General features: G+C 38.6%; 2 protein-coding genes across 2 annotated transcripts; one reads left to right on the forward strand and one right to left on the reverse strand.

Annotated features, from left to right (window-relative positions):
- Nucleotides 1–6,465, reverse strand: LOC106675329 (uncharacterized). The gene is made up of 11 exons (XM_076876840.1): nucleotides 6,394–6,465; nucleotides 5,371–5,468; nucleotides 5,076–5,210; nucleotides 4,695–4,843; nucleotides 4,458–4,594; nucleotides 4,270–4,363; nucleotides 4,014–4,134; nucleotides 3,678–3,895; nucleotides 3,414–3,597; nucleotides 3,054–3,178; nucleotides 1–2,882 (listed from the first exon to the last, which is right to left on the reverse strand). The coding sequence occupies exons 2-11, from the start codon at nucleotides 5,462–5,464 to the stop codon at nucleotides 2,547–2,549; spliced, it is 1,593 nt and encodes a 530-aa protein (XP_076732955.1). The 5' UTR covers nucleotides 5,465–5,468; nucleotides 6,394–6,465; the 3' UTR covers nucleotides 1–2,546.
- A 496-nt stretch (nucleotides 6,466–6,961) lies between these two features.
- Nucleotides 6,962–15,269, forward strand: LOC101484834 (organic cation/carnitine transporter 2). Its single transcript, XM_004542503.5, has 10 exons — nucleotides 6,962–7,511; nucleotides 7,706–7,809; nucleotides 8,773–8,927; nucleotides 9,699–9,870; nucleotides 11,960–12,101; nucleotides 12,284–12,378; nucleotides 12,505–12,719; nucleotides 12,819–13,001; nucleotides 14,021–14,156; nucleotides 14,467–15,269. The coding sequence occupies exons 1-10, from the start codon at nucleotides 7,134–7,136 to the stop codon at nucleotides 14,537–14,539; spliced, it is 1,653 nt and encodes a 550-aa protein (XP_004542560.1). The 5' UTR covers nucleotides 6,962–7,133; the 3' UTR covers nucleotides 14,540–15,269.
- The last annotated feature ends 233 nt before the right edge of the window (nucleotides 15,270–15,502 follow it).

Raw genomic sequence — 15,502 nt, forward strand, 5'->3', positions numbered from 1 at the left:
TAATTTCAAGAAAACTGTACATTGTCCAAAAACATTTATTATCATGCTTCTTTTTCCCAGAAAGTGAATCAAAACATAATAAATGAAGATATAATGTACAAACTTTCATCTGCAGCACTGTATGAGTTTTGAATATCAAATGGTCTGTGACATTTGAGTTCAGTTATTTTTATGACACACCGTTCTTCAGTTTGTACTACTTTGAATGCATGGTGATGTTCATCAAAGTTTTCAGTAAAGAGTTTGTGTGTCAACAAAAAAATGTCATTTTCAACCATAAGTGTATCAATTATTTGACAAAAGACTGGCATGTCTTCCTCCATTGTACTGCAAACAACGAGTCCAGCTTTGTACTCTACACCATCAATTTTAACCCAACTTGTTGAGAAAACATCTTTTGATAATAGCATTTCACTATTGACCACACTTTCACCTCTTAAAGAAAATGATTTAATTGGCCCAAACTCCTTCTGTTTAAGAGAAAAGGTTTCCCAGTGATAAGCAATGGCCATCTGATGCCGTTTAGCAAGCGATTTGGTGAGGTTTTTGAAATTTTTGAAATAATCTTTGAACAACTTGTGCTTAGCTTCAAACCTCATACTCCACATATACAGTAAAGGGCCAATTTTTCGAATACAGGATGGGTAATGAATCATAAAATGATGCTTAGGAATCAAGTTTCTGTGTGGATACGTGTGCTTAAATAGTTTGTGGTGGTCAATAATCAAATTCTTCAAATATATAGTCATTCCCAGAGTGAGACAAGGTGAAAAAACAATGTTCATTATTTGAAGTAACAACAATAACAAATTCCAGTGTCTGTTCCCTGCAGGAATAATGTCACCAAACAAAAGTGGGATGTTTTTCACAAGACAGAATGTCTGGATAGAGTTCAAACCAATGCTATTGCCAGCACTGTCCAATATGATTTTAGTGGGCCGGTTTTTTCTTTCTAAAAATCCATAGTCAAAACCATAAATCCTAGAAAGCAAGTTCTGTTCTGATATGAAGTGTTGCGTAAGATACTCAAAAAGCAATTTGACCTCATACTGAGCCACACCTTCAAGAAGGTCATGCATTATATCAAATGAGTAGTTATTGCAAATATGGTAATACTGCAATGAATTGAGTGCAGAATTTCTTTTCAACCCATACAGTGACTTCAATTTAGGATCTTCCCGAAGAGACTGGCAATGTATGTCAAACAAATCTTTCCCACGAAGAATAATTTTAGGATCATCCTCACTGTACACCATTTGACAATCATTCTTCTCAATCAAACAAAGGCGACAGAAATGACGGCTACTGAACGACTCATTAAAACCAAGAATTGAGTGCATCCCTAGGTTATCTCCAGTGATCTGTGATATTGTGCCATATACCTGCTCATCAGAAAATGGAAGACTTAGCCCTTGGCTTTCCAGTTTTTTGACATCATTTATCAGTGGTTCCAGTATAACATCAAAACCATACTTTTGCAGATCTGGTGTGTGGAAAAGTGACACTAAATGAATGTTCATCAAAATGGAATTAAATTTTGGGGGCAAGTTTCTTATAACAAAATAAATACAGCCAATTTTGTGAATTCCGCGTTTAGAGCCAAGAGGATTGGCTGTTTCAAAGTCATCATAGTATAGCTGAATTTGTAATGCATGCCTTTTGGCTGAAAACAAAGGGTGAGTTTTAAAGTAACTTCCATCACAAAAGTCATGATAAGCATCAGGCTCTGAGCTACACTCTCTCTGCAGGAAAACACAAATCTCTGGATTTCTAAACATGAACTTCAAAGACTCCAAAATAGGTACATATATAAAAGTATCCTTCACAGGTACTTGATCATAAGTACCAAACTTCTGATTTCGCCTGATGTCATACCTCACTCCAAGTGTTATTTCTCTAGGTTCTACAACTCCCCATTTTAGATTGAAGTATTTATTTCGTTTCCATTCTGTGTTCAGATTGGTGAAAGGGTTTTCAAAATTTTCAAAACATTCATTTATTAAAGATATGCTGGAGTCCTTTGTGGGTAACGCAGAAAGAATGGCCTGCTTTGCTTCTGAGCGAAGCTCACTTGTTAATTCCTCCAAATCGCCTACAAGTGAGGATACTAAACTGTTAGAAAGGCCACTACCCTGCAGTTTGGCCACAATGGATGCACAGATTTCTTTGGATGAATCCCTTGTAAGTACTGAATCAATGCTCACTGGAACACTGGAAGAACTAGACTCTGGAAGAACACTGGGAGAACTGTGAGGAAGATAAGAGGAATTAAACTGGTCCTCCAAAGCAGGTGAAACTGTGTCATTAGAAAAAGAAGCAATGGCTGAAGTTCGATCATTGTGGTCAACATTGCTGTGAAAACTGAGGTGCTTCCTAAAGCCTGCATAAGTTTGGAACTGAAGCCTGCAGCCTGGCTGCCAACAACATAACTTAAACTTAGGTCCAGGATAATAACCATGTTCACCTCTTAAATGTGAAATCAGCTGCTGACTGCTGAGATAAGCTCTCTTACACAAAAAACATGTCAGCATTTTAATGATTTTTACTTAGGTTGTGAGAAGAATTTCCTGGTTAAGGATTTTGGCTCTCAAGTCACGCACTCTTGGGGACTCCTTCATTTTCCCCATATCAATATTGTATACTGTTGTCTGCAGAAATGTGTAGAAATTCACAAGTGCAGCATCATAAGACACATTGAACACAAAATGAGCTTTAAAAAGCTCATCAAATGCCCCAAGGGAGCGGCTGGCCTGGCAGGGGATGAGACGCTTGTCTATGGCAACATAGAAGCTGTCGACCTTCCTCTTCTGGCGCCCAACAGCCAGGAGGTATGGCTGCTGACTCTGCTGATTCTGGAGATGCTCTTCCAAACTGCAGCAAGACTGGAGTTGAGACAAAGATACTGAGCATTAGACACAGGAGCAAGTCAGAGATAATAGCATCACAGAAATGAGTATGTAAACCTCCTTTGTAAGCTCAACTGTAATTTGTTTCATTCACCTCTTAACCAGTGACATGACAACTTATGACAAAAACTATAAATATTAAATTACCTTATGAAAGACTACAAGTCTCTCAACAGCATCAGAGGCGCTGATTTTTTGATACTTTGGTCCTCCTGGGGGTGGCGGAAGTAGATGTAACAGTAACAACAGGGAGGCCATGTCTTGGTCAAAGGCTGCGGCCAAAGAGTCACAAGAATCAATTGACAGCAAATCTTTCAAATGCAATTTTTAAGGAGAACTAGAAACACTTCCTAAGAAAGTTGAAATGTGCTGTCATAAACATTAAACTAACAGCTAAAGAAAACTGATGAAGCAAAGCTAACAGGTGAATGAATTGGTATTTATTAATAGAATCCTGATGCTATTGAACTTTAACTGCTTATAGCAAATCATATTTAACAAACTCACTTGCTGCCTCATCAAGATCACTTCCTGGTGGACTCTCTGCTGACTGCACCAATTGACGCAACTCTACTGTTGAGGTGAGCTGCTTGGCCTCTTTGATGATTTGATACCTAAAGATTGGATCCCATTTCTGAAGCAGCCTGGTAGATATCTCATCATCAAACAGGAGAGTGAAGTCTTGATTCACCTTTAAGAAAGAAAATCTACTACTGCCACATTCATCTTGAAATTTAAAGTGATATTAGAAATTCCACTGAATATTCTCACCAATCCTCTTGTATCCAAGAATCTTGGGAAGATAGACAGGATATCAAGACTTTTGTCAGGATCATTGATGACCTTCTGACGATGCTGAAAGGTCTCTCTCATCTTCTGGAAAATCAAGGAAGTGTCGGATGTATGTTTCAGCAAAGAGATGGCCTCCTGGCAAGCATCTCCATCAAGCTGCATGTCGACATTAATGGGCCTTTGGTAATTTGGGCCCCCTGAAGAAAAACACACAAACATAAAAGCATAGGTGCTGATCAGATAGGTAAATGAAAACAAAATAGTATCTAATGTAAATGAGCACATTATCTAGTTTGTGGACACTTAATTTCTTACCTCCTTGAGTAAAGCCAGTGGAGCTACTTGGTGGTGCAGATCCTCTTCTAGTCTTTCTCTGTATCGTTTTCAAACGCCAAGAAATGTATCCAGTGCTGCTTGCAGCATCATAGAAGTGTTCCTAAAATGTAAATACATTCAAAAATAATGTGTTGTCAATCTGAAAATTTTTAGAACTTAAATGTGAACGCACACAAATCCCAATGATGCACAGCATGAAAATTATGTAAACAAAGTGCAATAGTAGTGACTATACATAGCCTTTCTTGGAGTATGGGTCTTTCAGGGATGGGAACAATGTCACTACCCCTAGCGCGTACTGTTCTCTAACAGCTTTGGTGGGGAGGTGCCTGAAAAACGATTTTAAATTAACATGCTTAAGTAATGGCAAAATAGTAACTTGTATTTAAAAAAAAATAAAATGCACAAATAGAACACACATACCCATGGCAATCAATCATGTGAGCCACTATTATATTGACCATTTTTCTTCTGGTAGCATCTGTCAGAGTTTGTGTTGTGTGATATTCCTGGAGAACCTCTTCACCACCTGAATTGGTTCCAAGTACACCTTCAATTAACTTGAGAAAAAAAAAGATGCAAAAAGTGAGGAATAGCTTTTCTACATATTAAGAATAATGAAGTAGAAAAAATACTATGAGAACTGAGTTTTGTCACAACCTTTTTAGCAGATGCTGCATCAACAGTACCCTCAACTCTTGTTTTCTTCCTGGGACCCTCATCTAGAAGTATAGTTGATGTACTTGCATTTGAGCTGAAGCTTGAGTCAGAACAATCAGATGCAGAAGACAAGGAGTAATCAGAAAATTCTAAAAGGAAAAAACAACATTATTCTGTAAGGTGTAGAAAAACAAATCTGGCTGCAGATTTTTAACTAACAAGGCAACATCACACTGCAGACCTGACTCATTTAAATTAACTGATCTCAATGTTCAAACAGCTGATTGGTCAAATTGTGTGCTCCTGATTATTTGGAACAACCAGCAGCCACACAGCCCTTCCCCATGTCTGGTGTTGAGCTTGCCCCTTTAAATTTCTCACCATCACTTGAGAAAACTGTTAGGACCACAGTGCCTTGGCTGATAAGATCACTGAAAATCACTTCATCAACTTCTGTCCCTGTTGCATCTTTGTACACTACTTTTGCATCAGGTGGCAGGCAAAATCTCTCGATGACTGGAAAAGATAAGATATATCTGAGTGCACCTTTTAAGTAAACTGTTCTTGCCTCACATTCACTAAAGTGATACACCACTGTATGATTCAAGAGACTTGGCGAAACGCCCTACAAAAAATTCTGTCCCCCCAACTAAAATTAGGTAAGATATAAACAAACCTTTTTCATGAAACTGCATAAACTCAAAACGCCCATCAACCTCTTCCAACTTCACATACTTCTGCTGTTGGCAGTATCGAACCTGGACCAGCATTTTACTGGGATAAAATAATAACAAAGATGGCATAGTATTTGACATTTAGAGCAATTCAAGCACAAATGATTAAAACACTGACATATACCGTACATGGTGATTAATACTGACCATGCGTTTGAATTTCACTGCAATAACATTTAATGTTATCAAATAAACCTGTGTCTGTCCATGCAGGAGTCCAATTGATACATAACACAATACAAAATACACGTTAATCTATGGTGTAGTTTACACCAGACACGGAGTGCTACGAAGCGATTGTTTCGGTATCTGGTCTATTTTTTGCGTGGCCCACGCATGTTCCGCAGGAAGTTACACCAAGACACACAAGACAATCCAGGCAATTTTGAAGATAAAAGCTATTCTCCAAAATAAAATACTGCGATTGACAAATGCGATCAGATTTGTGTATGAAAAGAGACAATAGAGATGAAAATGAACACATAGCAAAGGAGGGGACAGCCTAACTGACTATGTTTGGGGCGGGTGTCTCAAAGGGAGAAGAGAGTGAGACAGAGAGAGAGACAGATTAGAGACAAGTCAGCGATGAACGATGTCAAAGTAAAAGCAGGAGTGACTAAAACAAGCTCTCTTCAATTATTTTGGGATGTTATTTACTTATCAATTGTGAAAAAATTACTCTGAATAAACAGAGAAGCAAAAACGCTCATGAACTGGCGTGGAGAAAGACGTGTCTGTGTGAACAGGGGAAAAGCTGAACTTGGCGCGGCGCTTCCACGTGCAGTGTCTACCGTCACTTACGAGTAAAAAGACTGCAACATTAGCATTGGAGGCTAAATAGAATTTTCGACACATCTCCTCCTCTATTAAAGCTCGTTTTCAGCAACCGAACACCAAGAAACATCAAGAAAACCTCACTGCGCCGATAGAATACTGTGAATTTTATATAAGTTTGAATAACTTACCGTTTGTGTAAAATACTCCAAGCAGCACGGCAGGCATCCACCACGGTGTAACCAGCAGAAGCACATGGAAAATCGGCCGGCAGAGCAAACTATTAATTGATCCACGGGTTTACCTGGGCAGAAGCCCAGGGGCCTACCAAGTTAAATAACTCTCTTCAGAGTTCATTTGCTTGGACTTGAATAACACTGTTTAATAACTCCAACACTGAACACTATTTGAATCAGAATGTGTTAATATGACACTTTGAGAGTGGAAATCAACTCTAACATCTTTAACCCTGAAATTTTAACACTCCAGTTTTTGCTGTGTAGGCTTGGTATTAACATTGACAACTAACAGATTCGTTTATAAGACAGCTGTCCGAAATCCCGATTGATCATCGAGCATTCAGCGAGCAGGGAGTTATCAGTATGTGTAAGGGAAAGAAGTAGTCTAGTGGCAGATGGTATCCTTACATAAGCCAAATACGCTTGTGCAAGCGTTAAAATCTGCCCTTCCAGTTTTACCAGGAAGGAAAAGTGTGCTTTGTGGGATGAAAGGTTCAAAAGCAATTCAATGACTGAAGAGTACAGTTACAGTCTGCAGGTGTCTGCTTTTCTTTTTTCTTTTTCTTTCTTTCTTTCTTTTTAATTTCTAACACGTCTATGCACGGCGTGTCTGGTTTGACATGTTGCATAAGGTATCTTAAAGCAACTCTCTAGAAACAGTTCGCTTGCGCTCCTCCAGGTTTTTTGCGAGCATGTCAAATGGAAATATCAGAGACTTTGACGAAATCACGTCTTTTCTGGGCGACTACGGGCTCTTTCAAATTCTCGTTATGGTTCTGCTCAGTGTAAGTACAATGCCCGCAGGATACATGGGTGTAATTGTGGTTTTTGTTTCGGATACACCCGAACATTATTGCAGAAGCCCAAACAGCTCCTCGCGCAACGGCACAGAGTGGGAACAGGAGAATGGTTTCCATGACCGGGGCAGCTGGATGGGACCGGGCAGCTGCTCTCGATACAAGCTCAATGAAAACTGGACAGAAAAAGCAGCCGGCTTCAATGACACAGAACAGTGTTTGGACGGCTGGGTTTTCAGCACTGACAAATACACCACCACCATCGTTTCTGAGGTTCAGTACTGCCTAAATGATCACTGACAGTCAGCCTGTAGTACACGAATTGTTTCGTATGGCTGTGACATTAAAAGACTTCGAGAGCTAAAACATGTAAAAATTGCTTCATGTATTCGAAATAAACTCACTTTATTCTATTATTTTTGTCTGAACGTAACCCGAATAACCATATTCTCTCCTTTTAACTGAAGTGGGATCTTGTGTGCGACAATGCATGGAAAGTCCCTTTCTCCACCTCTTTCTTCTTTGTGGGGGCACTTATTGGATCTTTTATTAGTGGACATCTATCAGACCGGTAAGTCTGTCATATAAAAATATGTAATCAGCCTTTGTTTAAAAAACGTTAAGATAAGGAGGCTGAAAGATATCGTGGCTTTAACAAGTTGCCTTTGTCTTCTTTTTTTTTCACGAGGAAAGGTTAAAAAAATTTTTTTTCTTACCTGGGTGAATTGAAAAAAAAAATCATAAAAAGCTTTTGATATATGATTGCTAAAGTGACCTACAAATAAAACTAGTTGCTTTAAAGTTTTAGGAGGAGAGTTAAATTGTTTTCAGAACAGATAAGTCATGTAAAAATATTTAATACTGCAGTCTGAAAGATGGAGGAGTGTGGCTCAAAGAGGCTCCTAAATTTAGGTCTGTGTATTAAATGTGCATGTTCTTTTGTGTGAGTATGTATTTCCTGGCTGAAAACTATCAAGAGTGTATTTAGAACTCTGCAGGTTTGAGGTTGAAGCCTGCAGAGCTGTTTTCATGTCATCTGAGGCTTGTGTTTGTTTCCAGTTTGGATTCTATGATCCGCTTGTCTCAGCAAGTTGTTTGGTAAACGGATCAAAGATCTGGAAGCAGATATTCAGTCTAAATATCCAGGTAGTGGGCAACAGAGCAACATAGTGTACGCACTACTGTGGTAGAAGGGAATCTTTTTCTTAGTTCATAACAAGCAGGCAAAGCTACAAGTAAAGATTGTCTCTTTCACTTTTAGTTATTGGTATTTGGGTTGTTTTTTTTATTTTAAATTTTTTTTTATATATATATATATATTTACATATGTATTATTTGATGAGCTGAAACCAAACAATTTTTAGCAGTGGTGCTGACAGAAAACAATTAAAACCCATACCATCTGAGAGAATCAAAAAAATAGAGAGAAGTAAAACTGATAACCAGCCCAAACTCACTATGATACTGTTATGTTTTCATGACATTACATCTTTACATCTCTGTATTCCCTATTTCTGCATAACTTTTCTTACAGATTTGGTAGAAAGCCAGTATTTTTTTTCACTATGATCCTACAAACAGTCACCGCCTTGATCCAGGTCACCTCCGTCAGCTGGGTGATGTTCACTATCCTCAACTGTCTAAGAGGACTTGGCCAAATTTCCAATTTCATTGCATCACTCGTACTCGGTAAGGCAGCCCATTTGCTCCTATCACACTTCAAGAAGTCTCGGCATGTATTCTCCAGGGCTGAAACAAAGTGTAGCACAGAGCCATGCTTCTGTTCCTCAGCGTGGCGGTGGTTCAAAACCCATTGAAAGGTTGTGCTGTACCAATTCATTTTGGGTCTTAAAAACCTGGTTGTATTGTGTTGAGGCAGTTTAAAGAAGCATTAATCACTATTTCTTGTCTTTTTGTTAAACATATCACATTTACCTAACACAGAGGAGACACACGTTTCTAGTAGGGTTACATCATCCAGCGTAAAAAAAAAAATTGTGCCAAACACGTTGATCCTTCCGCTGTGGTGACATTTTATAAATAAAAGGTCAGCCAATAGAAGCTTTCATGTGAACGAGCAGAATTAAAGTCTACATAAAAGTTTCTTTAACCCCGAGAGGTCTAATCAGCATCTGTGGTGATCCTAACCATAATTTATTATATTATTTAATTTCTTCTGACTATGATTGCCGACTCCTGTTTGTCTGAACAAAGCTGTATTTTTCAGCTCCAGAGGTATCTCCATGAAATCAGATAAAGTGCCTCAAGCATTGAAGGAGCATCCTTTTGATCTAAGGCTGTGCTCCTTGAAAGAAAGGCGTTTTGGCTTTTTGTAGCTTACTTTTCATCTCCAAGGCTCTAGGCTAAAGTAAAATACTCCTTTAAGCCATTGTCTCAGAAAACCAATCCTCTCATGTTTCCTTTCATTAAAGCCCAATCCTTCATCTTTGTCTTGTCCAGGTTCTGAAATGCTGAGTAAGTCTGCCAGGGTGACCTACATTCTGCTGGGACACAGTCTTGGGTTTGGCTTTGGTTATGCCTTATTGCCCCTCTTTGCTTACTTCATACGTGGCTGGAGGATGCTGCTGGTTGCTGCTGCCCTCCCAGGCTTCCTATTTATTCCAACGTGGTGGTAAATCTAATGGATGATGATTCATGTAACCAGTGCACAGAGAATTTTATTAGGACTTTGTGCACCCCTGCATTTCAGTGCATTAATCCGATATTAGCAATGCAATTTTAGAGAAACATGTCAGTATTCGGGTTTTAGCATTCAGTTAAAGGTTACGTAAAAAATCTGAATGGGGAAAGATTTTACCATGATATTATTGTAAGTGCTATTGGCTGTTTTTAAAAAAAACAACAAAAAAACAAAAACATAACATAAGAGTCTCTTGGGTTAACTCTAATAAAACATATATAATATTGTGGTCTGATGAAAATGACCAGAGCAGCTGGAGCTGATACAATGACATAGCTAACTCACATAACTGCTGTTTATATTTGTGGTGTTCACGACATGCCCAGCCTTGTCAATAAGTAGCTATAGGTTCCTGTTAAACAAAACTGGAAAACTGAGTCCACAGTTACTTGTTAAACTCAATTTCCATGTGATGCTGCATGTGGATGTCTCATAACAGCAACTTTGCTTCTTGTTATGAAAAGTATAAAACATATTCACATACATTATAGAAATATTTGATCAGTGAGTGGAGACCAACAGACGTGTTACAGCAGGCAACATCAAAATTTGTGCATGTACTATTTGGTTTCACTGTGAAAGTAACTCTGGAACGTTTGATGAATGCAGAGTTAGAACAGAAGTTAGTCAATGCCTGCAAGATAATGTTTTTGTTTAGTCAGATACATTACATGTACATATTCTGTCACTCAGCGTAAGGAATTAGAATATTTTTTATTTATCCTTCAATCTAACCAGCCAAGCTAAACGAATCTATTTTTTTTTTGGTTTTATTTGTCTTTGTGTTAATATATAACATAAAAAACTGTTCAAGGGCAAGTTGCATCAAAGCAAACCAGAAGATTTCTGAAATAATGCCCTTTAGGCAGGCAAGGCCAAATTAGGGAAATTTGAAAATAACCTATCAGCACAAACATGTCACGCCAACTGTCAGGCACGGTGGTGGAGGGTGGTGATTTGAGTTTGTTTTGCAGCCACAGGATTTGGGCACCTTGCAATCACTAGGCCGACCATGAACACCTCTGTATACCAAAGTATTGTTAAGTCAGATGTGAGGCCAGCTGTCGGACAAATAAAGCTTCATCCAAATTGTGTCATGTAACAGGACAATGATTGAAGCCACAGCAGCAAATCTGCGACAGAATGGCTGAAAAACAAAAGAATCAAGGTGTTGCCATGGCCCAGTCAAAGTCCAGATCTCACCCTGACTGAAATGCTGTGGCAAAACCTTAAAAGAGCAAATAAACGAATGCCCACAAACTGCAATGAACTGAAGCAACATTGTAAAAAAGAGTGGGTCAAAGTTCCTTCACAGCGATATGAGAGACCCATAAAGTCATGCAGAAAACTTTTACTTCAAGTTATTGCTGCTAAAGGTGGTTCTACAAGCTACTGAATCACAGGTTGTACGTAGTTTTCCAAAGGACTGCTTAGAGTCAAAACCAGTGAAAAATATCTTTTTGACAGGAGTGTTTATATACTGGAGGAGTGTCCACCACACAGACAGAGAGAGAGAAAACAACAACGGACCCAACCCAGTACAGGATCTAAATAAACAGGAATAATGAAATAAAACAGATTAATGAACTTAATTAATGAACCTCAGAATTGTTCCTCATATATACTCTGACATGTAGATTTAGTTACATCTGGTATCACACAGTATATCAAATCCGTACATTACTGAACTGGCGTTACTGAAAACTGTTATGCTGTCAAATCCACTGAGGGTTTTGCTGAGTGATGCAATAAGTCTTTCGTTTTCTTTTAGAAACCAGAATGGCACACACATAAAACAAAGTCCAGCCTCACTATCCTTTTTACGAGCGCATGAAACTAATTTCTCAAAAGCAAAGTTCACTCACGATCAGTTCAGACAAGATAACACTGTTGTCAGTCAGCCTGGACGACATTTGGGTGACAGTTGTGATAGATAACACGTGTTTTCACTGAATCTGGAAAAATCTTGTTTTGAGGTGCATGTTTTGCTACACGCTTTTCACTGCTCTTGTGTGTGCAGCTTGATTCCTGAGTCGCCTCGTTGGCTTTTGCAGAAAGGTCGAGTGGAGGAGGCTGAGCTTGTCATACGTAAGGCTGCCCAGTGGAACAGAGTCCCCGCCCCTGAGGTCATATTCAGAGCTGGGGATTGCTTGGAGCTCATGGTACCATTTTTTTTTTTTATTTCCTTGAGCTATGAAAGCCATTGTGCTCCAGTATAAAATATAACTTAAATTGTAGAAATCACACAATACTTTTCCACCATGCAATCTGAAATTATTATATATTCAGTGTGGACAGACGACTTTGCTCTATAATGTTCTGTTTCTTTCTGTGTCTAATTCAGCAAAATAAAGATGAAGAAGAGCAGACATACACTTACATGGACTTGATGCGCACCCATAACATAAGGAACATAACAATTTTAGGTGTTTTCATATGGTAATGGGCTTTCCGGAAACATACAGTAATGCCAGATATTGTGTTGCATGTTTTAGTAGCAATAATTATGCTGTCTAATGTAAAACAAACTTGTATTGCTGAGTCTTGATTATGCTTTTTTTGCAGGATCTCTGTGGCCATGGTCTACTATGGGCTCTCTCTCAATAGCAGCAACCTGCATGGAAACATCTACCTCAACTGCTTCATTTCTGCAGCCATTGACATTGTTGTGTATGTAGCCACCTGGCTTCTGATTGATAGGGCTCCACGGCCCACTTTACTCTTCACCACGCTGATGTTCTGCGGAATCATGCTTCTGGTTATAAAGCTGGTTCCTGAAGGTATGTGTACAATATTAGCAGTGCCAGGAATTAACTAGAACACTCGGTAGATTAGCACTTTGTTTAAACTTTTTCTAATCACTGCCTTTTTCTTTCCAGACATGCCCATCATGGTCCAGGTGTTGGCTTTGGTGGGAAAGACTGGTGTATCTGCTGCTTACTGCTTTATCTACGTGTTTTTCACTGAGCTGATGCCCACTGTGGTCAGAAACATGGGCTTGGGGATCTGCGCCACAGCTGCACGAATAGGAGCTATCATATGTCCTTATTTACTTTACATGGGTAAGTGTGCTTTCTTTTTGTTTTTCGGTCAGAGAGCTTAGGGGAGGTGCATGGGCATCAAAGCTGAAGCAACAATATCCATGTTCGGGGCTAATCTGGCATTTTAGTATTTCAGTTAGTGTTTCACTTTGATAACAGGGGCAGTGGTTAGCATTGCTGGCTCACAGCGAGAAGAGTTATATCCATGTTAGGGCATTTCTGTGTGGAGTCGGTACATTTTCCTCATGTGTGGGTAGTCTGGCTCCTTCGTACAGTCTATAGACATGTGTGGGGTTAGGCTAACTAGATGTGAAGCATCTATGGTTGTCTGTCTCACCCTATGATAATTAAGTCTCCCAGCAACCCTAAAACGGATAAGCAGAAGAAACTGGATGGATGGACTTTGATTGGACAGCCTAACATTGCATCCTGGTTTGATCATGATTTCTGTAATAGGTTTGCAGTTCATGAGCCTGAGTGAAGGAAGCCGTGACAACAGAATTGACCTTAATGTGTAAAATCAACAGAGGCCACTTTCAAATGACAAAGTCCACTTTAGGATTGACGGTTTAATAAATAACACTATACATGCAGTTATTATCAGAGGCCTCATCCTCATTTCTACTGTGACCTAGAGTTGTCATGTGTGATTTAAGTGGTTTGATTAAGGAAGTCTGTTTTCCACCTCTCTTGAAATTATTTTTAGTTGGTTACAATTTTGTATATTCATTTCCCCAATGGTTTTCTCATCTTCTCTGGACTCTGTATATCTTTTTATTTCTGAAATACATCTTGGTAACCTGACCTCCTTCCATTATTGTGTACAAGAGAATGTGCTAACACCATTTTTCCCTTTTTCCGTTTTGTTTTTTTGTTGCCAGTATATTGCGTTATTGATCTGGTTTTAAATGTATTTGTAAATGTTGTAATATAATTCTTAATGCTTGTGTATTGTGCACATCTTCATGATGTGGAAATCCTTTTAACAGTGAAAAGATCTCTCATCGTTCCATTTTAAATGCCTTTTATTTTTCTTGCAGGTCTATACAGCAAGATCCTTCCCTACATCATTTTTGGCACAGCCAGTATTATGGCTGCTGCCGTTAGCATGTTGTTGCCAGACACCAGAAACAGCAAACTCCCTGACCTTCTCATCCAGACCAAACACATCAGACGGTATGCTGTTGATGGACGTACCGAGTTCAGATTTCCCTTTTATTTTAATGGCGTAATGTTTGTGGATGGGAGTACACTATAACCATGACCTGAAATTAAAGGATCCGGCTTTTGATAATAAGTCTGTTACTAATGTATTTGTATTATGCAGTATATATAAACACACTGGCTCGCATCAGAAAAATTTTAATTAAAAGGAGCAAAAATTCTTCAGAGCCAACTGAATCGCAGCATTTTTTTTGTGTGTGTGTATTTTAGCCATTCTTATTTATCTGTTCATTCTGCCTTCGTTTCTCTTTATATCTTTAAGCTTCTCCTGCTGTTCAAAGGAAGCTCTTTCAACCCGACCTGATGCAACTGAAGGCTTCAAAGAAGTGAACTAGAGTGCCATCTACTGAAAGGAAATCACACAGCAAGTGTGGAAGGACCACATGCATTTGAAGATGAACTACATGTATCGTTAGCTTTAAGATGTGTCTGTAGGACTGTGAGAGGTTAATCTGAAGAAAGTTAACTGAGCTTCTTTGTTCTTGTCATGCAGAATTAGTGATATACTTAAATTCCTGGGTTTACACTTTCTCCATCCAGAGTCTTAAATGGTGCTTTTGTTTTTGGCCTACTTGATTGTTCGTCTGTTTGTTTTTCAGAATGTATTTTTATGCACTCTTGTATTTACAACATTTATTAAAATAAACTGCATCTCACAATGATATAGACAAAAAATAAATTGTGTAGATGGTTTTGAAATAGATTTTCCTAATTTGATAAGTCTTCATGTCTGTCCAGTTTTTGCTGATTTAGAAAAACACCCCTCATTTCATTATATTGTGCTAGGAAAATCAGATTTATTGAAACGTGTGTAAAAATACATTCGGAATACAAAAATAGTTTGCACAATTCTAAAGAGCCTGAAAGTGGTACCACCCTTATTTTTCAGTATGTCCTGAACTCTTTTAAGCTTTCTTAGGAATAGTTCTCCAGGGTTCTTGAACAATATTCAAGCTCTTCTTTTTTGTTTGTTGGCTGTATTTTGTTCTGTTCCCAGTGCTGTGGTCCAGATTCTGATGAGGAAAATCCATCACTTCCAGTGTTCCACTAAAGACATAATTTTCAGATTGTGTTCATTTGTTTCTTCAATTGTTTTTCTCTGAAGAACACACTGCACACCATGCTGACATGCTGTGTTTGAGCTAATAGCTCTTACAATGTGTAGACACTACACTGGTTTCAAAGTGCTTTTTTTTGCTTCCATAATTCATAGGTCAGTGTTAAATGGCTTAATACCATAAAACAGATACATAGTCTTCTGAAAATGGTCAGGTACAACAACTTGGCCAAACCTGTGT

Source organism: Maylandia zebra, linkage group LG18 (genome assembly GCF_041146795.1).
Source record: "Maylandia zebra isolate NMK-2024a linkage group LG18, Mzebra_GT3a, whole genome shotgun sequence".
Taxonomy (NCBI): domain Eukaryota; kingdom Metazoa; phylum Chordata; class Actinopteri; order Cichliformes; family Cichlidae; genus Maylandia; species Maylandia zebra.